Raw genomic sequence first — 25,866 nt, 5'->3', positions numbered from 1 at the left:
TCAAATGATTTTGTCACTTTTCCGGGGCAGTGCATACAATATTTAGACTCCTCTCATACTTCTCTCAGCCCCATTCTCCCAGCTGAATTTCCCCTATCTGAAGTATTCTAATTTGCGAACACAGTGGTGTCAGAAGTGATTTTGCTGCAAAGTCACTAATTATATGTAACATCAATGCGATGTGGGGAAAACGTAAAAAATTTAGCATCACAAGACAAATGGAAAAATGCGTGCTGAAACAAGGAAAAGAAGCACTAACATTCACAGTTTTTCAATGAATAATACATGTTTTTTTCCCCTGCTTCACATGGACTCGCCCAGACTGGCTGCAGTGTCACTCTAATCTTTATCCTAAAAACAAAAAAAAATTTCACATGCAGCACTGCTGTTTGCATCCACTCATTAAAGGAATTGTTGACTATATGAGGCGTTGTTCTATGGTCTGATTTCATTAGCAGCCAGTGTGTAAAGAAGTGGAACAACAATAGGAGTAAAAAATTAAAAGAGTCATGAGACAATAGCATGTACAATTCAAACTATTTCTACACGTGAAAATCGCCGTGTGGTTTTTCTCCCTCAGCATGAAAATAAGCAATTAAAAAATAGCTGGAAAGTGTTGTATCTTGTGTAGCGATGATGTGAAGATGTGTGGAGGAGGAAATCCACTGACGCTGTCTTGATTGTATATAAGTTTTATTACATCAAGTTTTCAGCATCAATTACGAGTCCTGCAGAACCCGGAGAGTACAAAGCCAATGAACATACTCGAGATACCACAAAAAAACTCTTTTCACTCCTGCAATGTGAGGAATGAGAATTAAATTACATTTAAAAGGGGTTTGATTATTCTCAGCTAATTCTTTTAGTAGAAGAACAATGGTGTAGATAACATGAACTTGTAATTACCTCACCTGTCTACAACAAGACTGAGAGCATTAGAGCCTGTGGCTTATTGCAGCTATGTGTGCCGTATGAAGGAGCAAAGGATTGTTGATGAACTGTTGGTGCATCAAGTTGATAGCAGCTAACGTGACCTGCCCTCTGAACTCTGTTAACCAAGACTGGCATGGTGGGTCATCGTTGGACTGACAAACAACTTTTCTTTACTTTGAAGGTATTTTCATGGCTCCCTTTACACAGTAATTATATTCCAAATCATTATGCGTTGTAAAGTCTATTGACCCCTTGTAAACTTATATTTACCAAGCCGGAACAGTTAATGAAATAGTCTTTTAATTAGCACTCCTCTTAAGGGTGGGACATCTGAAGGGGTCCCTGTTTTGTTTTGACTTTGTGGTTGACTGAAGGGTGCAGACCCACTGTTCTGAGATAAAACAGTAATATCTTAATTAAGACTTGCAGTTTAACTGTTAACAGTCAAAGTCAGCACTGTTGTATGTACCTCTGTGCCAGGGGTGGCACCTGCAGTACAGGAATATTCACCGCACTATGAATCAATAAAACAATATCATAATTTCTTCTTTTGTTGTTTTGTTTTTTTAGGACCAGGTCGTTTTTCAAGCTTGACTGATTGAAAGTGGTATGACTACTCAAGGTAACAACTGGAGAGGGGGTGGGGGGTGGGGGTGGGGTGCTTGTATAATGCAGTCTTTGGCAGGCTCTCTCTTTGTATTAGATACATTAGGATGGAAATGTGCACTAACTTAAAAATGCTCATGTGAAAAAACATGGAATGTATTAAATTAATGGTCTCTTTTGCCTCAGGGCAGTAATGAAAAGGGACCCCCAATGAGTTCATTTTTCACGGCTTTGGTTATGCATTCAACACTCTAATTGAATTTCAATGTAAGTTTTACAAAGTCTTTATTACAGTGACTCTTGATGTAAATTTCATGTGATCTATCGTGGGACTTCCACCCATTAAGTAATTTAATTGTGACATGCAATTTATACACACCTCATGCTTTTATGCCTATTCCTCCTCATCTAAATTGTCAGTTTCCTTTATTATCTGTGCTGTTTATGTGGATTGAGGAAAGTAGTCTGCATATACTCTAGGCAACTTTCATGAGAACAGCTCCTTAAAAGGAGTAATTGCTCGTCTCTCCCATGCTAAACAGGGGACAGCACCCGACAGCTAGAGTATACTGGAGTATACACAAGTCACAAGGATTTGCAAGATGTTCGCAGATGACTGCACAGAGCACATTTTATCTGGGAAAAGTATATTATTAAATTTGTCATGTGAAGAGGAAGAATACAGCTCTCCAAGCAAGTAAAATTCATTAAGTTTTCCAACTTCTCTTCCAACCAAAAGAAGCTTCTGAATAACCTGTGATATGAATGTTATGTGTGTGTCCAAAAGAATTCAAGAGGATTTGCAAAGAGACACTATGTTCAATGCTTTCTATAACTGTGTGCTTGTCCAATGTTTTAAACATTGTGAACTGTATTCTCAGACCTGTAATGTCTGAAATACAACCTGGGAGTCAGATTCCTCTGTCTCCATCTAGTGTTTCTGCCTGAAGCCACTTTTTAAACGTACCAACATGCAGAGCATAAATAGAAAACCATTGCCTCCCTTTTCCTTTACCATTTTAAAACAACAGGTCTAAAAAAAACATTCACACACTAACAAGACGGAAATCTTAATCACAAACTGTACGTTTCTCATCAATAGCGCCGCTGTGTGTGGGCCCTCGTGTGAATGTGCATGAGCCGTCTGAAAATCTGAGGCTGAATTGACCTGATCATTAGAAGGGGGAAGAGGCTTGACCTGATATTTCCTCTGTTGTTTGGTCAGGAAAGGGACGTTATTGTAAAAGGGCTGTAAAGATAAATAACCTTGCCGTTTCCATGGCAAAGGCACAAACAGTGGCAGGCGAAGACAAAAGAGCAGAAGACAATAAATCCAACACTGTCAATTATGTTTAGTTTTCAGAGTGTTTTTGAGGGAAATATGGTTTCAAAACAAGAGGCGACGTCTATTTTTCCACGGAGAAAGGGAAATCGGATCAGTTTTTTCTGCTTTTTTTTAAGAGGCCACAGTTTCATCTTGCACATTACTTTCCAGGCCACGCCATCCTGATTGGTAATAGGAATATCTGACACCATATTTTGCCTTTGAATCAGGAAACTCCTTGTACAGCTGTATACATGTTTTTATAGCCTTTGAAAGAAAGGGTATTGTTTTTAAATTCCTAAGAATGCTTTGTCCGGCCTTCAAATTTAAGTGGAAAACCATCCCAGGCACTTTTTTCACAAGCTGAACAATCAAGAGTGAACATGCACGTTACTCTTGAGGTCAGCTTGAGTTCATCTCATTAGAACAAATCCAGGTCATCAACTTTTCCTATCATACAAGTAGGCTAAACATTAATGGAGAATTTACACAAAACACAGTCTGTTTACAGGTGTTGGAAGGTACTACTGCATATGTGGGGAAACAAGTGGTATAGAGCCTTCTTTGGCTCCAGAGGTAGCTGAGTGAAATCTAATAAATCTGATGTCCTCAAGTGATGTCACTTGAGTCAGCGACAGTTGGAGGTGAAGACTACAAGTTTGAAAATGAAAAAAATCTGTGTGTGGAGTTAGAAAGAAGTGAGCTTACCAGACCTCTGTAAGCAAGTTCCTCATCTGTGCTTGAGGCGCTACTTGCATCACTTGAATCTCTGACCAAAGTGCTGGTAGTCAAGTTGCACTCTGGGTAATGTAGGCGCCAGGTTTTGATAAAGAAGAAGAATGCATGGAATAAAAAAGACAATATCGCTGGTTCTGCTGCATTGATTTAGATCCTTTTTTGTGCAATGCTAAATTAGTTGAGTACTCTTTTAACAACAAGGAACTCTGTAATTCAGGGTGTTCCTCATATTAACAGAAAAACTTCAGGGTGAACCTTCATTTGGAAAATATTGCCCTTTTTTCGTCATCACCCGATCATCTACAGCAGGGGTCTTCCACTTTAACTGAAAGATAGACGGAGCAGGGACCTCCTACTACATTGTATAAAATGAAGTTGCATATTAAACTGGGCCTACAATAACATGTACCTTTTTTGCATAGAATACTAAGCTATTAAAATAGCCTAAAAATTGTTGGCATGTTTTAATAAATCATGTTTTAATGTTAAACATACATGTGGCACAGTGAATTTTTAGGATTAACTGTATCTGTGGATGGCTACCTTAGTGAGTGCCTTACCTATAGGCCAGTAAGCCTATCATCAGTGGGGATTTATATTTGCTGATAATATGTTGGATTCATGTTAAGACTTTTTAATTTTTGAAAAAACTTAACAAAAAAAAAAAAAAAATTAACAATAATTTGGAGGCCCCCCTGCAGTGATTCTGAGGACCCCCTAGGGGTCCCGGACCCCTTGTCGAAGATCCCTGATCTACAGTGTAAAAAAAACTCAATGGCTACCCTCTCTGTCCCCCAAACACAGCCCCATCATCTCATCGTCAGAGGAGACGAGCATCGTCAGAAGCAAGGCGTGATGAGGAGCGGCCTTATCACTCCAATACAAGAGCAAACACAGGTGTCTTTACAGCACGTCGTCTCAGGAAGCAGTGCACGGTAAGATTACTGGCCTTTAAGAAGCCCTAAGACACGACCAATCCCAAGTAGTGTTTTATCTTGACAGTTTGCAGAGCTTTGTTTGCCTTTTCTGTGAAGCCTGGGGATAAAAGAGCAGCCTCTGTGAGCTGTGTCTGATTAGGATCTAATTGTTAACATTCACTGTGCCTTTTTTATTATCAGCCTGGCGTTGCCATACATGCAGCAGGTAGAGGTCTTTTCAGTGTTATAAAAGACTTTCCCCTTGCTGCTCGCCTGTGTTACTCAAGTACTAGTTAGCACTAAGGTGGCAGGAGAGGAGCCCCCAGCTCGTCGACATCCACAACAACAACAACATCAACAAACAGGAATTGATGGCGAGTGGTTATTATCTGGTTTAATTGCTCCTCATCTGGAGGATCTGACAGTTGTGGTTAATGAGAGAGAGAGGAGGCATGCACTGTTGGCAGCAAGCTTCATAGTGGAAGACATGTAAGTGTGTGTGTGTGTGTGTGTGTGTGTGTGTGTGTGTGTGTGTGTGTGTGTGTGTGTGTGTGTGTGTGTGTGTGTGTGTGTGTGTGTGTGTGTGTGTGTGAGAAGAGGATAAATCACATACAGCTCAAACTGAAGCCACACAAAAGATGCGGGAAAGATCAAATATGACTTATAAAAATAGACCCCTAAATCAGCAAGTCCAACCTGAGGCATCCTCTTACTGGAACCTTTGTGTCATTACCGCACACACTCTGCTAGAAATACACCTGTAAACCTGCACACACACAATCACAAACCACACCAGATGTCAGCCCCTGTGCAGGCTGCGTACACTAATCAGATGCCGAGCAAAGACAGGATATCACTGAAATCGAGCCTCTTCCTCAATATTTCATCTGGCCTGCAGCGGGCCTGGCTCAGGTCCAACAAGGGACCTCCCTGACATTGTGCAGTGTCACGCACACACATCCAGGCATGGTTTGACAAAGAAAGCATCAAGACTAGTAGGCCTTTAAGCATGTGGGAATGCTTGTTGAAGGCCTGGAGTACAGGGGCCATGTTCTGTTCTGAAAAGAAAATGATGAGAGAATGGGAAAAACACACTTCTACTGATATTGCCCCTACATTGAATTCCAGGCACACACATAAACACACATATAAACACACACCACCACAACCACCATCAAAAGGCTCGTTGTCCCATTCATAAAAATTTCTCCCGTTGAGAAACACGGGCATATCTTAAACAGGGCATACCCGCCCCTTTTACTACTTCAGCTCAGCAGGCCCACATGGGAACAATTAGGGGTATATGCAAGTTTGGCGAAGGTCCGTAGCAACCAGCTGCATCTGTTTTTATTTACCTTTTGCTCTGGTGCTGGATAATGTCATGAGCACATCTGCTACTGTGCAACGTAACCGTGGTTACATGCGTGGTTGACCCACGATTCTGTAATTACCCACCGAGCGAGATGAAGAGGCCCAGCAAACCACTCAAAGCCACACATAGACTTCCTCCCCCTCATCCACCCGGCGTCTCTCCAGGCATGAAATCTCATCTGCCTCGCCAAAACGTGGCGCTGAGAGCTGGTAGCTGGAGAGCAGAGGATGCTGAAGTGGCATTTAATGACCCAAAGTTGTCCACAATAGTAATTTTAACTTCATTTTGGTGTCATTAAATTACCAGTCAGTTAATGACACTCTCTTTCTATTATGTAGGATCAAATGTGGTTATTCTCAAATGAGCTGGGATGAGATGCACTTATCAAATGTTCTGATCTGATTGTTTGTTTGTGGTCACATAGCACAAGCTGCACAGCTTGTTGACCACTTTGGGAGGTCTGAACATTTAATTAGAAATATTTCATTTTTGCAGCTTTATAGGTGGTTTCTGCAGATAAGAAAAATCTAATCAGAAGAAACCCGTAAGCCACACAATAACTTACTGTAAATGTTTCCACAGTGTTCCTTGTTTCAAAAAAGTATGTGACCCATGCACAACTGTTCATGTAAGAAGACTGGGATAACCACAGGTGTCAAATTCATTTTGCCACCGGTAGAGTGAAGAAAGTTGCTTCCATGATGTTGCAGATCTCTCAATGAAACCAGCAAAAGTTTTCACTTTCCCCAAAGGTCTTGTGTTCATTTGAAATTCTGAAAGCTCACATTATTGAGTATCTTTATACAGCAAACTCAAAACGGCCAATCAAGACAGGGCTTGTTTATAATGATGATGAGTGATTATGAGCAATAACAATGAAGACCATATATGGATCACTTCACAGAAGCAGTGTGTGTGGAGGTTGGGTGCCACCATGCTTAGCATCTCCCAGATGTGCAAACCATATGCTCTGACTGAAATTAAAACTAAAAAGAAACAGTGAAACATGAAAGGGATTTTTAACTTTGTAAAGACAGTTAACAGTCGGTACAAATAGGGTAATGACCGAGAGAAGCCACATGAAAGAACCGGGGATGTTGGCTTGCTTTTTGCACCACTCATTCCATTTCCTGCTCATAAGTTCACTGAGCAGATGGGGACCAAAGGCACAAGGAAGTTTAGATTTTCTGCCCCACAGACCATTGTATATGATGCATGTAACTGCGTAACACTGCACTGTTATCATTTACAGACGCTTTGGTGCATACCAGGAGGTCACAATAACAAAGATGAAAAAAAGGGTGGGAACAAAAGTAAAACATCTTTTGTCTTTCAGTCAAAATAATCTGGCTAATTTCTGTGATTTTTTGTGGAATACATGTAAGGTAGTAATATTTAACAACTAATTACCTAAACTGGCAAAGATGACCTTTTTGTTATTTAATTAAACGGTGGTAAGTCATGACTCATATATATCCAGCTTAACTGTCTGCAGACATAAGACAACTATAACATGAAAAAGTGTATATGTAAAACTGATAAATACAAAAAATAAAAAGCATCTGCAGGCAGGCTGCCGGCCCATCGAGAGATTTTTCTGAAAACACATGCTACAGTGCCCTCTCCTGTTGGTTCTGTATACTGCAGCAAAGGTACATAGAGTAACACCACAGCTAAATGTTTAGAGTCAGATAATGATTGATTTATTTTTAACAGAAGAAAAAAGCACATTTGTAAAGTGTCTATTTCACCCTAAGAAACATAAAACTTCTGAAAGAGATTCATTGACAGTCTGTGGCATTAAAAAACAAGTATTTTTTATGAGCTTCTCTAACACAAAGCTTCTCTGGAAGGCAGCATCAGCTGTACCAGCTGCAGGGTCTTCTCTACGTCAGCCTGTTGTGCTGCTCGGATAGAGACATGTTTATTTAACGCCTGCCTTGTCTGCGTCTGGATAATGTCCTCCCTCAGGCAACGACTGGCAGAGGTCTGCCTGTATTTCTGCTTGTATAATCAACCTTCACAGCGCTGACTGACCACAGCATCACCTTTCAAGACTGCAAACAGACGTGGAGTACGTGGCACCAATGAGAATTAAAACAAAAGAAGTGAATCAAGTGTTGTCACTAATTGGAACTGTCTTTGAAGTCTAGCATGACTTAGAAAGAAGGACATTTCATTTTAAAATGTCATATACATTTTTTGGGATGCTAAACATGGTTTTTGAATTTGACATCATTCACTATATGAATTATGTTGAAGTTTGCTAAGTCTGACACCTGCTACCAGAATCGGTGCACTGGATCATGCTGTTTCTGTTAGGTTTCTAGTCCTCCCAGATCCACTTCAGTCTTCTCTGCTTTTGCTGCTCTTTATTCCCACTGGTTGTGTTGAATTGTTGGTATTCTTCTTCAGGTGGAACCATTGTGAGGACAGATGTTTCTGATGGTTCAGCTGTGGCTGATGACTCAAGGAAATCTGGCTCTGCTGAAGTATGTATGGTCACATTTATAAAATCAAAAAAGCTTATTTCAGTGGCATTATTGGAAGTAATGGTGTCTCCGTCAAACCCAGAAGACAAATTTCCACTCTGACTCTCTGACATCTCATCAGTGTGGAAATTAAAGCTGCGGGCCTCCGTCTGTGTGTGAGGTGAATTAGTTGTGGAAAGCTCTGTAGTCATCTCTTCAAATGGAGCTCTCTCATTTAGGCGGTCCAGCAGCGGCTGTTCTGTAGTTAAACTGTCGTATTTAAAGTTGAGTGTGGACGAGGTTGTGGTGTTTGGACCAGGAGAGGATGTGATGTGTGACTCAGCAGGCCTGGCTGTTGATTGCATCATTTTAGTAAGTGTGATATTAGTCCATAAGCAATATTTATGATCCTTTCTAATAATGATTTATTAATAGCTTTTTTGCATTATTGGGTTAGGATTATTTGCACAATTTTATAACAAGTTATATAATCTATTTCCAATTCCCTGCAGTAACTCCATAAACTAATACATTCCTGTATTATTATTATTTTTCCAACTTGACCAGCTGGTTAAAGGCCCCCTCCACTCAAAAAAGTGTTTTAATTGTTACCTCTCTTGGATGTTTGAGCTTCACCGCAGAATGATGTACGTTTAGAGCTTGATACCAGAAGGCTGTTTTCACATTCATCTGCTGAAGGGGGGAAGCTTCTCTGTGTTCACCTTAAATTAGATTTTAACACGTGGACGTACGAGCAGGACTTTGTGACATCACAACTAGTTTGAAAGTCAATTATTATCACTGAGAGTAGACTTTTTAGTGAAGTAGGAGACATCTTGTGTCCAGCAGTTAAACCTTTAAATTAACAATATTTGCATATTTATAGGGTAGGGGTAGATGTAATTTTAAGAGCGTTACAGTAATATATTACTTTTAGCAGTAACAAAGTAATATAAAACATTACTAATATGATTCCCTAAGTTAACTGAGAGAGACATAGTTCCTACCAGTTGTTATTAATGTGGGTAACCACTGCATGTGAATGCATGAAGGGCCAGATGTGCACTCCGGAGGAGAGCCTTCATTTATCTATACAATATCACCCACAGCTGGATTTGTAATGAACTGCACTAAAGTTGAGCTTCTGTGCTTTGATTAACATTACCCTCTTCCATTTTATAATGCTAGTCATACTTCTGCAGTTATTTAGGGGAAATGTAATTCTTACTTTTTTTTTTAGATCAATTTTTTATTATTTTTATATTTTGAACATAATAACATAACATACATTTTGAAACTAGCTTGCCCAACACTATAACAGGGTAGCTAAACTTTTATGTGGCAAAACCATATCAGACACAAATTATTACTTAATTTATATTTGTAGAGTGTACCATGTTTTGGCAGAAATGGAATATAATATGCATAATTATGTTTTCATTAGTGTATAATCACCTGAAACTAAGAATCATGGTGTTTTCGTTAGCTTAGAATGAGCCCTTTATATCTACATAGGGAGCACAAGGAGCCTGCCATGCTGTACCGCCATGTTTCTACACCGAACACTGGCTCTAGAGAGGGCCTTTCCTGTTTTTACGTTACCTAACGTAGGTTCTACTACAAGCTTGTAAAGGGAGGGGTGAGGGGAGGGGTATTCAGTTGGTTGCAATCTGCAACCTCATCGCTAGATGCCAATAAATCCTACACACTGTTCCTTTTAAACATGTCTGGAGGGGATGTTAACATTTTTTATACTGTAGGAATTGTAATTGCATGAAGATTTTCTGAATAATGGTGTAGTCCGTAATCAGATGGCAGGTTATCAAATAAAGGTCCATATGTTTTATAAGTGTTGTTATGAGGTTTATAACAAAACTACCAGTAAAGCTGAAGTAGATACAAATTGATCAGGTCAGTTGTTTATATGCAAACATAGAAAACACGCCAGACCGACAGCTGAAAATAGATTAATATCATTAAGATCTCATCTCCTCTATTTTAGGTTTTAGTGCTCAGTTATCTTTATAGCACTCATAGTCATACTTTATATAAATATCTGTTTAAATTATCATTTTATTTTAAAGTTTCATTTCTCTCTGTTGTTTTGCTGTTAGGTTGGTTTTTTTTAATCATATTTGGTAAGAGGTTATTTGGTCTTATTTTGTTTTCCATTAATCACTGTTGCTTTAACTTCTATGTCACTTTAAATTGTATGAAAGGTGCAACATAAAGTTAAATGATTGATTGACTGAGCAACAAACAAAAGTAAGTGCCTGATGGGACTACAGTAAAAGCCTTTCAATGGCTAGTGGTCAAAATATCATCCAATAATTAATCACCACTTTAGTTTTACTGTGTTCATCAGCAGCACACTCACCTGTGCATGGCAGTGTGTTCTCCATGGTCCAGTGCATTTTGTGATTTGTCTCTCTGAAGGTGAGCACAACATCCACCCTACAGAACGGCTGCAGGAGTTGTTTGCTGTCTGTGCAGGTCTGTAAAACAATCCTGTTTAGATGTTTTACACTGTAATTAATCCTTTATGGGAAAAGGCACACATTACCTACATTTTAAGAAATGTCAGAAACACAAAATTTACCACCATGATAATTAACTCTGGTTTGGAAACATGAGAGCGCTAACTGTTGTTTCAGCACAAACCTTGGTCTGGAGTATTTGGGTTGTAGGCATGGTCAGTGTCACAAATTCACTCGTCTCATGCACAGTGAAATTATCTGTCTGGTTCACCGACACATTACTGACTGTCAGTGCTTCGTAGTCAGCGCTGCCCCGCTTGGTCAAACCCATACGCCGTTTAAAAATGTGCAGCACAGTCTCCTCTGGTGTGGACGTGGTCACTGAAATTTACATCAGGGATAAAATGTTACTGGGATCCATGGTGGAAATACTCAAGTACTGTACTACACTGTACTTCCAATTTATACTACTTCATCCTTCTACTTCACTATATTTCATTCAGATGGAAATATTGAACTTTTTACTCCACTGCATTTATTTGACGGATGTAGTTACTAGCTACTTTTCAGATTAAGAGTTTAGATTAAACAAATATGATAAGCACAAGCAGCCTTTCTGGCTTGTGTCCCCTTACAAAACATCAGTTTGTAGTTGGAACCTATAAACTTCTCAGATGGTTTCTTTTATATATATTTTTAAGAGATTAAAGAGGTAAAAGTATGTAACATTTCAAAAGTCCAAAAAGTGAATACAAATTTGTTTTTTCTTCTTCTTTCCAATCCTCATTGTCCATCTAAGACCCCCTCAAATGTATCTTTTGTCCCTTTGGAATGGGCCTGACCCCAAGGTTGGGAACCCCTGAACCTAACTTTATATAAAGTTTATATGAGAAATGTTACGTAGAAATGACTATATCAGTATCTAACCATGTAATAATATATCACTCACAGGGGTCATTTTTCTGTTTCTGTTCTGTTCTGTTTCTTCAGAGAGTACTTTTACTTTGGAAATTTTAAAGGGTGCATATAATGAAAAACTTGCTTACGCATATATATTCGGGTATCTGGAGTGCCTACCAACCCACAAACTGTGAAATGAGACAACCCAGTCAGTTTTTTGTGGGCTTTAATATAGGATTTAACAAGCCCTTCAGATTTGGCTCCTATGTCATATTCAGGCTCATTAGAATATAGGCTACCGCCCCCCTTCTGAGTATCTCCACCCACAGTTTGAAAGCTACATTTGCAAAGGTGAGCCATATTTTTTAAAACAGAATGTTTCAGACAGAGGGTGGATACAGGTACAGACAAACACATTCTCACTCCTAGAGCGTCAAAAAGCAACGTTTGGTCAGGTGCCTTTGGCTTTTGTTACTGATGCAAAAAGTCTCCTTTTAGCGTCTAGTTCTTTGGCGTCATATTTAGAAGCGCTTGGTCAGGACTCTTGGCGTCACTTTTTGACGCTCTGGGTCGGAATGTACATTTAACTGACATGTGGCACAAGAATGAGACAGTTAGGTTTAGGAAAAGACCATGGGTGAGGTTACAAAATGTACGTTTCAGTAAAACGCGGGACAAGAACGGGACATGAATCCCAGTCTCTTGGGTGAAAGTCCTGACCCATCCACCACCCCAACCAATCACCGCGGTCGAGGTGTTGCTATGCCCGGTGTGTTCCATATAGACGCTAAAGGGTGATTTTTGCGTCGGTATCTGAAAATGAACGCCACTGGCCAAGCGTCAGTATTTTACAAGTTGGGAGTGAGAACGGGTTGGACAGAAAGTATATAAATAACTTCCAGTATTAATTCTCTGCTTGCTACCCACCTTTTGGACACGTAGCTTCCATACTGTAGGCATACTGACCACTGACCAGCTTCAAGGCCAAGAATTCCGCTTCATTTTCCATTACCTGTGTTGACCAAAGACATCCAAAATACAATAATGAAGTAAATTTTAGTTGTAATGTTGCCATTGGTCACTAGGTGGCAGAATGCTGTGTGAATACTCTACTTTGACAGGGCTCAAGACCTCCCTTCTCCTGCCTTGAACTGTAATGTCTGGTCCATTAATGTCAATATTCATCTGAATCAGGCTGGCATCCTCCAGAGCTACAATGAGGTGATCGCTCAGAGAAAGTGACCACTGCAGCTGTAATGCATAACCAAACACAAAAAAACAGTCTGACAGTCAAACAGATCCCCTCTGCCTGTTTTCTTTCTCTCATTCAAACATATTTGCAAAAATATGTGTTCATCAATAATTCAATAATGCAATTAATAATGCAATCATATTTTAAAGAGGTGATTTCATCATAGGATTGATTTCAATGTCTACCTCATTGTCCCAGATGTCATAGGGAACTTGTCTGGTCACCTACAGACACATACAAATCTTATCAGAATAACAAAGCAAAATACTAACAAAAAACAAAAAAAAGAAAAGTTACAAAAAAACTCAATTACCTGAATATACTCCGGGTCACATTGGATTTGCTCTCTGCTGGGCAGTACAGAAAACAGGGGACACTTCATTATGAAACTATGAGGTCTGCCTCTGAATCGATTTATCCTCTTCACCAGATGCAGTGTCAGGATATGGTAGCCATGCTGAAAGATGAACATGCAGCCAGAGAATTACCACCAGGCCTATCTGCAAGGGTCAAATGTCAGAGTTTTGTACGTGCATTAGATATTTCTTAAAAGAGTGACATACCTGTTGCTGGACAAAACATCCAGTGTAACTGACTCTAAAAATAAAGTTCTTGTCAGCCTCTTTGTGCAATGCGAATCCACAGTCAGACAGCTGGAGATTTAGGTGATCCAGAGAAGCAAGGTTGACTTGTGGGAATAAAAAAGGTAAGTCAGAGGCATTTTATCTCATATTTATGTGAATAATTTGTCCTTTATTGTGCCAGAAAGGATTACCTTGGGTCTGTAAGGCCCCAGACAGCCAGAGTCCCAACCCTTCAATCCTTGCACTGTGTATCCACATCTCCATGTATTCAGAAAAACATGCCACATCTCCTTCTGTATAAATGCAATTTATGTCTTAGGAACTATGTAGAAGCATCATTAACCATTTCTTTTCATCACAGAAAAAATGTTTACCTGTTAATCTTGCTGTTGGGGTATCAATCCATTCTCTTTTCTGAATGGAAAGCACAGTCCTCATGATAAAGCATTGTAAAACACTGCAGTAAAAAAGAAGGTAGAATTGAGCATATATTTTGATGTTATAGTTAAGTTATAGAAGTGAATAGTTCAAGTAAATTTTGTACAGCCTTATGCTACTCACATAGTTCTAAGTAGGATGCCAAATCTTATGTGATCCATGTCACTTCCACTGATGAAAACTTGAATGGGCAGTCTCACCCTCGCCTATTTGTAGGTAAGTGGGCTGATGTCACTAGGGAGGGGAAAAAACACAGGTGTGTTTGCTTTGGCATTTTAAAGGTAAGTGACATAAAAGTCCTAAAGAATGATCACTGTCTCCAGCATGTGTGAAAAACAGGTTTTAAGGCAATTGTAGACCCTCTTATTTGTCAAGGTTTTTTGTCACTAAAGAATTTGGGATGATGATCTATCATAAACATATGTCTATGATGATCTATTATGAATTAAGCCCTTAATATCCAGTTTTGCCCTTTTACAGTATTTCATCTCAAGTAGCTTTAAACTAAAACTGTATGCCACAGTCTCACATCTATTCACCTTGTTCCATTTCGTCATTTGAAATATTGATGATTACAATGAGCGAAACTTCAACTGTCACCAATGTTTTTTTTATGGCTGTACCATTCCATCAAATTCAAATATTCTATATTTCGTATAGGCTATCACTTTAATATGTTTGTTTTTGTTGTTTTAGAAACTTTGGGATTATGTGGGTTTGAACAATGTTTGGCTACACAGAATACGTTTTTAAAAGCTGTAACAATGGGTCAGATGGGTGTTGCATTTGAAAATGTATTTATGATAGTTTTCGGCAAAGATCAGGCCTATTAGACATATCATAATCATATCACAATTACAGCTTATTAAAAATGTAGCGTAAACCAAAAAGCCAAAACTTTTCTCAATTATCATTGTGGTATGTTATTAAATAAATTCTTCTTTCTCAGTGCGCACCCTTTGTTTGAGTTCTTAATGCGAATCGTTATGGTTAGACTTCAAAGGGTAAATTACGATCTTTAAACTTTGCCCATTGCAAGTTATGAAACACGACACAGTTACTAAAGTTAACTACTTAACATGTTGGTGAAGTTTGTAAAAAGTTAACCGACGACTGTTGACCTGAAGTCAAACTATTATCTAAATGTTTTTAATTTTACTTTTTGGCATCCCTACAAAAAACTAACAGTGAGCCCTCCCAACTGGGTGATGTCATCTCGACAAAGTACGTAGAAGTACGCAGCCATTTTGTTAGCTAGCTCGAGGTTACAGAGGTTAGCCGTGTACTGTTGCAAATATTCTCTTCGGTTTTACGATTTCGTACTTAAATCTTACAGAAAAAAGATACATTGTCGTTGTTGTTATTTGCGTACAATCTTCGATCACACGCTCGTAGACAAAAGGTGGGCTCGTGTGTTTGTTACGGGAAAACGAGCGCGAAACTGGATGGTCATTCATTTTCCAAGCCGTCTTGAGTTTGCTAGCTTGTTAGCTAACGTTAGCTGGCTAACTTGTTTACGCGTGGTGTGAGCCGAAGATTGAGACTGTTGTTCATTCACCGTTAATGTACACCCTGTTTATTCGTCACTCTTCACTTTCGTCCCACTTCACGACGATCAACGCTACAAACGTCGTCGTGCTAAAACTCTTCCATCATCTTCCGGCCAGCGTTCACGCCATTTAAAAAAAAGGGAAAAAAAAAAATTGAAAGGGGGGGGGGGGGGGGGAGAAAAAGAAAAGGGGAGGAGGGGGGGGGGGGGGGGGGGGGGGGGGGGGGGGGGAAGGGATTTTTTTTTTAAAGGGGAGAAAAAGAGGGGGGGGGGAGGGAGGGGGGACCAGAAGTATGTAGGGCTGGGTAACGTTATCGTTAAAAACCTTTCGATACCGTGAATTCGATACCGGTTCCCAAACGATACTTGTTCGATACGAATTTTAGAACACCCATTCAACATAAAGACATTACACATGCATACATTTCGTACAATACAAATCTTTTTTTTTTTTTCACACTGTAGTCAATCCTCTCAAAATACAACACACGAGCCACCTTCTTTTAGTGCGTTTCCTGCCTCTACGACGTGCAACGTTCGCCAGCCAATCACGAGCATTATTAGATCTTATTACAAGCATGCTACATGCATATTGGCTCACTGACGCTGATGAGATTTACTCCTTAGGTATTGAATGACAAGGCATTTTTTGATACTGTGGAGGCAATTCGGTCGGTTCCTAAAATTATCTAAGTTCACCCAGCCCTAGTCAACCCTGTCTACAAACACTCCAGTTTCTTAGGCATACCTGGCATGCAGTGTTAAACATCAGCCCTGTAATACCTTCTACCTTGAAGAAGGTTATGTTATTTTTCTGTTTTGTAGAGAGGTGTTGATTCAACTTGCCATTTTGCCATTATGTTGCTGATGAATTGCTTTGCCTAACACTGAGAAGTCTTTAAAATATTACGCCTAACCTCACTGTTGTAAATGGCATGGTCAGAATATAAAAAAGCTATCTTAATAAAGTGCAGTACAATTCAACACCACAGCTGCTGCCTCCAAAACACAATAATAAAGTTGAATCGGTGCCTCTGTGTTCATTTTAGCTAGTTTTGGTCTGACTCAGACTAAGACTCCATCATGCAATTATTTTTTTGACAATAGCATGCTTCTGTCTTTGTGGCAATACTTTCCTGTTTTAACATGACAATCCTCCCATGCACAAAGCAAGGTACGTAAGGAAAATGTTTTTGAGTTTGGTGTGACCTGCACAGACTGCGACTGACCTGAGCCCCTCAAACATCTTTGGGATGAACTGGATTGAGCAAGGCCTTATCCCCCAACATCACATCTCTAGCTGGCTGCAGATTGGATTCCTGCAGTCAGATTCCAAAATGTTGTGTAAAACCCTTTTGGGGCTGTTACAGCAGCATATTAATGTGCATGGGTTTGGAGTAAGATGTTCTAATACCAGATGAGCTACTGTGGAGTTGTTCACATACTTTAGGTCATGTACTGTATCTTGGTCGTCGTGTGTTGCCATCACTACCAGGCCGTAAAGAGCTCAGAGGGTCAGGGCCTGACCTTTCACCTCATTCCAAGAATATTTATATTTACATGTGATATTTTTCCTGATGTAATATCTTAATTTATTCTCTACAGATAACAAAAGGAAGATGGAAGAAATAGACGCTGCCTCAGCTGTAAAAGTAAAAAGGGGCTTTCAGAAGACGTCAGATCTCATTGTCCTCGGGCTGCCATGGAAAACAACAGAACAAGACTTGAAAGATTATTTCACTACCTTTGGGGAGGTCATTATGGTGCAGGTAGCGACATCTCGTCTGGCTCTGAATATTTTTTTTTTTTTCAACATTTCTTTGTTAGGCTTAGAGTGTAATAAGACTATTTTGTCATGTTTCTGGTTTAGTTAAAAATGGTAATAGAGCTTGCATGTCCTTTGTGCTCACTCCAGGTCAAGAGAGACGTAAAGACTGGCAACTCGAAAGGATTTGGGTTTGTCCGGTTCACTGAGTATGAGACACAAACCAAAGTGATTGCTCAGAGACACATGATTGATGGACGATGGTGTGACTGCAAACTTCCCAACTCAAAGGTATTTTGGGCACCATTTAAAGAGCAGAGTATACAGTGTTTCCCATACATAGGTTCTACTTGGGCGCCCCTCCCAGGTAGATTGAGACCCGACCAGGTCAGTCGTAGAGGGTGCTGGATTTTACCATATGATTAAAGTAACATTACCTGAGTCGGGCTATAAGATCCGCTGACATTTCAGCAAAACAGTGAATCCTTTATTTTTCTTGCAGAGTAACATGAAAAAAGAATGAACAGTGCAGTGTTTTTGAAAACGGTGTTATGTTGCACTTAATTTGTTTTATTTTAGTATTTAATGTGGCCATTTTTATATAAAAATAACAAGGTGCAATGTTGTTTGCATTAATTAGAAAACCTATTCTTTTAAAAAGATTTGACAGTGTCAGTGTCCTTATGTTAGCCAGAATTTTGTTAAGGCAAACCACTTTTTTTCCCTTCTTTTTTTTACCAAATAAACGAAAAGAAAATGTTGAATATGGCAATGTCCCCCCATCTATACCAAAAATTTACCAAACTGAACCGAAAGCCATTACCTCAATACTGTGAGAAGAACCAAACCGTGAATTGTGTGACCCGTTCCATCCCTAGTTAGCTTTTTTTATTTTTATTTATTTTATTTATTTATTTTATTTTTTTAAGGAGGGATGCTGAACAGTTTTGCATTAACAAAATCTGGAAGACAAACTGCAAACAACCATTAACTATTATGGGCGATGAAACTTTGCAGATAGAAAAATCGTTTCAGCACTTTTTGCTGTCTATCGCCTAATTTGACTTGAAAGTTTTGGAATGATACATTTAACTAAATTGCAATGGATCAAAACATCATCTCTAGTTTTGCAATCTAAATGCATGTCATAAAAGTTTGGAAAACTAATTCATTCATCATGTAGATTGCTTAATTGCTGTGCCTCTTTGTCCTCTCAGGCGTTTCCTGATGAGCCCATGCGGAGCCGTAAAATCTTTGTTGGCCGCTGTACAGAGGACATGACAACCGACGAACTGAGGCAGTACTTCATGCAGTATGGCGAAGTCACTGATGTCTTCATCCCCAAACCGTTCCGGGCATTTGCATTTGTCACATTTGCTGATGACCAGGTGAGATTCTCAATAAATGGCAGTTAGGTTTTAAATTGATAGCATAATGATGTCTGTAGTTATAATCTTCTCTTCACCTCTTTCTCAGGTTGCCCAAGCCCTGTGTGGAGAGGACTTGATCATCAAGGGCATCAGCGTGCACATCTCCAATGCTGAGCCCAAACACAATAATAGTAGGCAAATGATGGATCGAGGGCGGTTTGGGGCTGGTGGGTTCAGTCAGGGCTATGGCAGTAATCGTGGTGGGCTAGGCAGTGGTAGTGGGGGGGTTAACTTTGGGGCTCTCGGCCTTAACCCGGCCATGGTGGCTGCTGCCCAGGCAGCGCTGCAGAGCAGTTGGGGAATGATGGGCATGCTGGCAAACCAGCAGGGTATGACCACAACGGCAGGCACTCCCACTACGACCCGAGACCCGACCTATAGCTCCTCCAGCACCACCAGTTACAGCAGCCCCAGTTCAGCTAGCCTCGGTTGGGCTGCAGGCACTAACGCCGCCTCCAGCAGTGGCTTCACCTCCGGCTTTGGCACCTCTATGGAGTCTAAGCCTTCTAGTTGGGGAGTGTAGATAGTTTTGAGTTCAGCTTTTCTGTTGCTATTAGGCTAATCTGGTAAGTATACCTACAGCTGGGAACTGCTTATATCTTATGTTCCTATTATTAAAAATATACTGCCTTTTTATTTTGTTAAAGAGAAAAATTTATACTTGCGTGTGACTGATTATGTAGTCATGCATTGAATGGGTGAAAAGTTTAGTTAGTGAAAACTGCTACGCTCAATTTTTTTGGTTTTTGAAAAAATATTAAACAGAGATGAGCATGCAAGATAAATATTTATAAACATGCACGAGTATCTCGAGAGCCCCCTCATCCCCTTGTAAAATGGGCTTGATATGATTATATGTCTGTAAGCAGTTGATTGCATCTTTTTGTTTGTTTTTGTTTGACGTCTTTTGGAAACGCCTTCATGAAAGTCTCTTCTGCAGTTCACCAACTCTTTCCCAATTTCCCGGGAGGAAGCGCCTCATTGGCAGCAATGTTCGACAGATCTCAGTATCAATTCCCCTCTTCCCATGTGTAAATGCTTTGCCATCAAAGAACACAGCTTCACTCTGCATATACTGTGTTAGACGGTGGGTGTTGTCTTTTTTTCCTCTCCCCTTTTTTATGGATATAGAAATCTTGTCTGCTCTTGTTGCTTTTCAAGATCAATGAGTGGGATTGGTGTTGGACCGAGTGAGAGTGAGCGAACGGGAGAGCAAAATGAAAGAAGTGTGAGATGGACTGTTTGTGCAGATTTTTTTTTTTTTTTTTTTTTTTTTTTTAAAGAGACATGCCTGCGAGAGTTGAGAAGAACCTGTGGCTTTGTGCGAGTGTGAGAGGAAGAAGCAAGTACGAGTGTGTCCCTAATGACCATCACAAGGACATTCTCTGCTTTTTCTCATTGTTTCTATCTTTTAATTCTTTAAACACACAGTGAAATGTCAAGTGCTATGAATATTTGTACCTTTTTCGTAGCTTTCTCTTGCTGTCTGATTTGATGTGAATGCTTTGTCTGGTTGTGTGATTTAATTTTTTTCTCCTTGTTAGCACCCTCTCTGTGTGAAAATGTGACTTTGTGCTGGTGGAGTCTGTGTGGGCAAAAACACTGAAAGTGTGTTGAAGTTTGAGGTTGATGTGGTGAATGTTTGACAAGATCCCATTGAAAGTTTGTGTTTGAAGTGGTTACGAATGCATTTTCTATGTTTTGTGACTCAAAGGGAAGTCTGAAATAAAACTGAATTTGACTAGGTATAATACACTCTTGACAGTTGACTTATTTTTGACTTAACATTAATTGAACTGCCAACACTTTAATTCACATGTATAGGGACTTCGGACATGGACAACCCAGGTTTTCGTCTGAATCCAGGTTGCAGTCAGTTATGGAGAAGCTGAAGACATTGTTGGGTGGGCCGGCACAAACCAACAATGGAATTGCTGCACGACTGCCTTAATTCTGAAAAGGATCTTCTTCACCTCACTAGCAAGAAACCTCGGACCATCCCGTAATCAAATGTAGAGCAGACCATACTCAATTGGGCTGAGGTATTTGTTTATACCTACAAATGTCACAATTAGGCAGCGGCCATACTTATTTTTACAAACTTGTGAAACAGTCTGCCTTTTAACGTTAAACATGCATTTCTGTCAGCGAATGGTTTTATTCTTTTTCCTCGTATCTGTCACTGATAACTTAAAGTATTAACTGGTGGGTTTCTTTTTAATGTGATCATCAAATAGCATTTCAATAAGACAGGATGTGTTTTTGTTTATCCTGATTGTAAAGTGGTTGGAATGTTTGAGCTAAGAGATTTTCAAAGGGACTTTAACAACTGATTGAACATGCCAGCAGGAATTCACACTTTCTGTATTGAAATATTTTAGTATTGCAGTGTAAAATAAAGGTTTTGAGTTTTTAATCACCTGTCGTCTCTCAATGTAGATTGATATAAGTATTTTTCTTACCGTTTCCTTGGTATAAAATGTGCTGAGAAGTGTCCTGCACTTACTAGTATTGTTGCTGGCTGTTTAATAGGTAGTTTTAATGTTGTGCCTGTTGATGGTGCTGATGTGCCATTTGTAATAGCTTGTGGCACAAGACTCCCAAGATGCCTTATTTATAGAAATATTTTCCTAATAGCTTTTGGTTTGTAAAGGGTTGTAGGAGGGGTTTTTTAAGGTGCTTGTGGAGATTTGTTTGCACACAATTTGACTACTAAGGACCTCGATGGATACTAGGAGCCCCAGAAACCAATTTAAAGTTAAAAACAAAAATGTCTTCTTACAGAAATACCTTTGGAATTCCCTGCCAAAGACTGAAGAAGTTCATAGAATATATATAATGCAAACCTAACATACATTCCTGCTTGATGTTATCAATGGCAGATATAAGATGTGACCGCAGTTCATCGAACTGCTAGTAGGAGGTTGTGTGTTTTATTTTTTTATATTTAATTTAAATCGTACATGGTGTCATAAAAGAATCTTAAGTATAGTATGTCAGAAAAGTCAAAGTATGGGGCGCCAGGTTGAGTGTGTGCCCTGTGAACAGAGGCTCAGTCCTTGTCGCAGCGGCCACGGGTTCGGTTCAGACCTTGGCTGTCATTCCCCTCCCTCTCCCACTTTCCTGTCTTAAACTGTCCTATAAATAAAGGCAATACATGCTAAAAAAACAAAACATGATATATGTCAGAAAATTAAAAGTATAGTATTTAATAGAAAATGTCATCTAAAGTCACAGTATAGTTTGTCATAAAACTTTTTTAGCTGTTGTAAAATCATTGTAAACCACAGTGCATATATATATGTAGTTAAGTCATTGATATATAATGTTATAGAAAAAAACTAAATATTAAAACCAGTTTTTTTTAGGAGCTTTAAAGTCATGCAACCAACAATCTTTTAAGCAGCTACATTAAAATGTAGTTCATATATAATATATATATATATAATATATATATATAAATTTATATATATATATATATATATATATATTCAATATCTGGTTATTTGGTTTGATGCATGTCAGACGTCCAGGAGAAGATATAGAGAATGTTTGATCTTGATGAAAACCATTAGCATCTGTTGTCCAGTCTTCCTCCTCCTGCTTTATTATGCATCATCATAAGACTGTCTGGTATCACCTTGCTGCCTGCTTTGTCTGCAGATGAATCAGCAGCCTCATCGTCCACCTGCAATGCCTTCCCTGTGCTCTAATGGCCTCTACTACAACCTGCGTTTTGGCATCAGGTCTCATTAATAATATAAAGCCTTTTTAAAAGTAGAGAATGTTCCGTCCTTTGGTTTGATTAAGCATTAGAGAAGAGACACAGGAACACAGACGTTTGGTTTTCATAAACCAATGGGAGGAATCCAAATAACACTAGCAATCCTGTAGTAGAGGGCCTCCCACTGCCTGTCTCTGTTTTTTAAAGTGTATGTATAGTAGTACATGTAGTATGAATGACCTTGTTTATAGTGTTTGTTCTGCTGTGTTCCCCTTCAGGATCAAAGTTCTGACATGAGAAGTCAAACGAGGCATCCCAGGACGGTTGAATAAAAGGTAGAAGCTATCGCAGCACAAGTGCACTGAGGTGAGGCTTTGTTAACTGTTTAACAGCAGGTGTAATAGCAGCTGTGACACACTCCTGTCAGGTACAATGTCCCTCACTGCTGTGGGGGTGGAAGCAGCTGACAGTACAGCTGAGAATCCCCTGACAAGACTTAGACTAGACTACAGAGCACTGCTGGTATAGAGTGCTAACAGGACTCCGTTTCTTAAAATACGCTCTACTCGAACCTAATCATTCTATTTTATTTTCCAAAAGTATTAGTTTGTTTTGACTTCTGACAACAAAGTGTTATATTTTGTTTCTATCAAGCAGACATTGGTTTCCAACTTGTTTGGCAAGTAATCCCTTAAAATGCTTCTATTCCTTTCTGGCTTATTATGCGTCTATTAGAAAGCCAAATGTAGAGAGATGACAGCCAGGAAATAAGGGGACAGAAAGATGCTGAATTACATGCAACAAAGTTCCCTAGCCGCATGTGAACCAGGGACGTAAAGGTTAACCCTTAGGCCTCCAGGGCACCCCATGGAGCAGTATCTGCTTACAACCTCTCTTCACAGGTTGAATGTGTCAAAGACTTTTAACCATTTTGGCATTTCAACCAAACTAATTTTCTCCTCTTTACTAGAATAACTGTTAAAGGCCTGAACCGGTAAAACTATCCACTATTTCAAATGAATAAAAAGCTAAGATCAGAGAAATGTCAGATACAGTTGTGTTCAAAATAACAGCAGTGTGATTTAAAAAAAAAAGAATAATGCTCAAAATCCTTAGAATAGCTTTTAATTCCATAATATATGCATTGGGAACACTGCACATTCAATTCCAAATCAAAACATGACCAAAATTGATCAAGTTTGTGTTATACCTTTACAGAAAGTGAAGAAAAAGGAATATTAGGCTGTTCAAAAAAATAGCAGTATTTGCATTTTTCTTTACAAACTCAAACATTTACTGTATAAACTGAAAAATGTCTCAAGGTGTTTGCTTTACTTTGAATCACTGCACTAATATTTAGTTGCATAACCATTATTTCTGAGAACTGCTTCACATCTGTGTTGCATGGAGTTGACCAACTTCTGGCTCCTGTGAACAGGTATTCCAGCCCAGGACGATTGCACTGGAATGTCCACAATTGCTCTGCATTACTGGGTTTTGCCTCAGAAACAACATTTTTGATGTCACCTATGGGATTGAGGTCTGGGGATTGGGCTGGCCACTCCATAACATCAATCGTGTTCATCTGGAACCAAGACTTTGATCACTTACTGGTGTGTTTTGGGTCATTGTCTTGTTGAAAGACCCATTTCAAAGGCATTTCCTCTTCAGCATAAGGCAATATGACCTCTTCAAGTATTTTGATGTATTGAAACTGATCCATGATCCCTGGTATGCGATAAATAGGCCAAACACCACAGTATGAGAACATCCCCATAATATGATTTTTGCACCACCATGCTTTACTGTCTTCACAGTACTGTGGCTTGAATCCAGTGCATGGGGGTCGTCGGATAAACTGTCTTCGGCCCTTTGACTCAAAAAGAACAATTTTGCTCTCATCAGTCCACAGAATTCTCCTTTGGCCAGTCATTGTGTCCTTTGGCAAATTTCAACCTATTCAGTACATGTCTGTTTTTCAGCAATGGGACTTTGCGGGGGCTTCTAGCTGATAGCCTTCTTCTGATCGTAACAGTACTCACAGGTAACTTTAAGTCTTCTTTGATTTTCCTGGAGCTGATCATTGGTTGAGCCTTTGCCATTTTGGCTATTCTTCGATCCATTCAAATGGTTGTTGACCGTTTTTTCCCACGTCGTTCAGGTTTTGGATGCCATTTCAAGGCATTTGAAATAATTTTGGCTGAGCAGCCTATAGTTTTTTGCACTTCTTTATAGGTTTACCCCCTCTCCAATCAAAACTTTTTAATCAAAGTCCGCTGTTCCTCAAAGCAATGACTGGAACGACCCATTTCAGTGTGAAATGCACTATAACCAGCATGCACAACATTTGCTTCTTTCCTTCCTTAAATATGGGCCATAATTGACGCCTGTGTCTTCACAGAATCAATCACCTCACTAAGTGAACACAACACTGCTATTATTTTGAACATGCCCCTTTCAATTACAGATTCAATTACACAGAATGAGCAGCATGCATGTCATGACTGTTGGGTCTGTTGGTTTTCTATGACTCTACAACACTTACTAGTAAATTATTTGCCATGTAGAAATATCACTTCTACCAAAAAATTTGATTTATGAGGTTAGTGATGTTGGACTGCTATTATTTTGAACACAACTGTGTCAGTTGTAAACCACCGATCTAAGACTCACTCAGAAATTGCTCACTATATGAGGCATACAGTTCAATTTGACTATTTCCATTTACTAAAGCTGCTGTGTACTGTTTATTGGGACCGTTTTAGACTAGGATATACAGAGAGAGGACACAGCAAAACCTATACAATTTAATCTTAGCCAAAAGCTGTAAACGTTGCCTTTGGGACATTTATCACGTTCAGTTTTTGTTGAGAACGTAGTGCTTTAGTGGGTTTTTGCATCCTACAATATAATGCTATCCAATTATTACAGCCTAGTTGAACCAGAATATCTCTGGCACCAAGTGAACCAAACTAGCGATACTAACAGAGCCAATGTGTTGTTCTCTGCATTTATTTGATGTCCTCATGTTATGTTACTTCATCTTGGTTTCACATGACCACAACTGTAAACTGTTTGCCATCTATTACTCAGCAAAAAAAGAAATGTCCTGTCACTTTCAACTGCTTTTATATTTTAAGCAAACTTAACATATGCAAATATTTGTATGAACATTAAAAGATTTAACAACTAAGACATAAACTGAACAATTTCCAGAGACATGTGACTAATGTTTCCCTGAACAAAGGAGGGGGGGGTCAGTATCTGGTGTGGCCACCAGCTGCATTAAGTACTGCAGTGCATCTCCTCCTCATGTACTGCACCACACTGGCCAGTTGTTGCCATCCTGTACCTGTCCCGCAGGTGTGATATTCGGCTGTACCAAT

At 39.4% G+C, this 25,866-nt stretch overlaps 2 protein-coding genes across 5 annotated transcripts; one reads left to right on the top strand and one right to left on the bottom strand.

The window, feature by feature from the left end:
* The first annotated feature begins 6,637 nt into the window (after nt 1-6,637).
* On the top strand, nt 6,638-20,509 carry tardbpa (TAR DNA binding protein a). The gene is made up of 5 exons (XM_039801003.1): nt 6,638-6,642; nt 17,167-17,330; nt 17,477-17,617; nt 18,544-18,714; nt 18,803-20,509. Exons 2-5 carry the CDS (start codon nt 17,181-17,183, stop codon nt 19,277-19,279), a joined length of 939 nt encoding a protein of 312 aa, XP_039656937.1. The 5' UTR covers nt 6,638-6,642; nt 17,167-17,180; the 3' UTR covers nt 19,280-20,509.
* Nucleotides 7,586-14,621, bottom strand: c5h1orf127 (chromosome 5 C1orf127 homolog). Of its 4 annotated transcripts, none has more exons than XM_039800998.1 (12): nt 14,552-14,621; nt 14,136-14,246; nt 13,949-14,031; nt 13,766-13,867; nt 13,554-13,678; nt 13,304-13,447; nt 13,176-13,214; nt 12,852-12,989; nt 12,666-12,750; nt 11,023-11,219; nt 10,739-10,856; nt 7,586-8,713 (listed from the first exon to the last, which is right to left on the bottom strand). In XM_039800998.1, the coding sequence occupies exons 2-12, from the start codon at nt 14,171-14,173 to the stop codon at nt 8,217-8,219; spliced, it is 1,566 nt and encodes a 521-aa protein (XP_039656932.1). In that variant the 5' UTR covers nt 14,174-14,246; nt 14,552-14,621; the 3' UTR covers nt 7,586-8,216. The 4 variants fall into 4 exon arrangements, with proteins under 4 accessions (XP_039656932.1, XP_039656933.1, XP_039656934.1 ...); XM_039800999.1 differs by having other exon boundaries at nt 7,586-8,377; XM_039801000.1 differs by having other exon boundaries at nt 7,586-8,374.
* Nucleotides 20,510-25,866: the final 5,357 nt, after the last annotated feature.

Source organism: Perca fluviatilis, chromosome 5 (assembly GCF_010015445.1).
Source record: "Perca fluviatilis chromosome 5, GENO_Pfluv_1.0, whole genome shotgun sequence".
NCBI classification, from domain to species: domain Eukaryota; kingdom Metazoa; phylum Chordata; class Actinopteri; order Perciformes; family Percidae; genus Perca; species Perca fluviatilis.
Note: the sequence above shows the minus strand (reverse complement) of the source record. Positions and strands in the feature narration are given on the sequence as shown.

Bases quoted from the DNA above. Each gene is read 5' to 3' on its own strand.
- c5h1orf127 (XM_039800998.1), bottom strand. From the start codon at position 14,173: ATGGATCACATAAGATTTGGCATCCTACTTAGAACTAT. The intron at 13,868-13,948 runs GTAAACATTTTT...GCATTTATACAG, and splicing joins CCCAACAGCAAGATTAACAG to AAGGAGATGTGGCATGTTTT. The intron at 12,751-12,851 runs GTAGAGTATTCA...TGGTCAACACAG, and splicing joins AGGTCTTGAGCCCTGTCAAA to GTAATGGAAAATGAAGCGGA.
- tardbpa (XM_039801003.1), top strand. From the start codon at position 17,181: ATGGAAGAAATAGACGCTGCCTCAGCTGTAAAAGTAAAAAGGGGCTTT. The intron at 17,331-17,476 runs GTAGCGACATCT...TGCTCACTCCAG, and splicing joins GGGAGGTCATTATGGTGCAG to GTCAAGAGAGACGTAAAGAC. The intron at 17,618-18,543 runs GTATTTTGGGCA...TTGTCCTCTCAG, and splicing joins GCAAACTTCCCAACTCAAAG to GCGTTTCCTGATGAGCCCAT.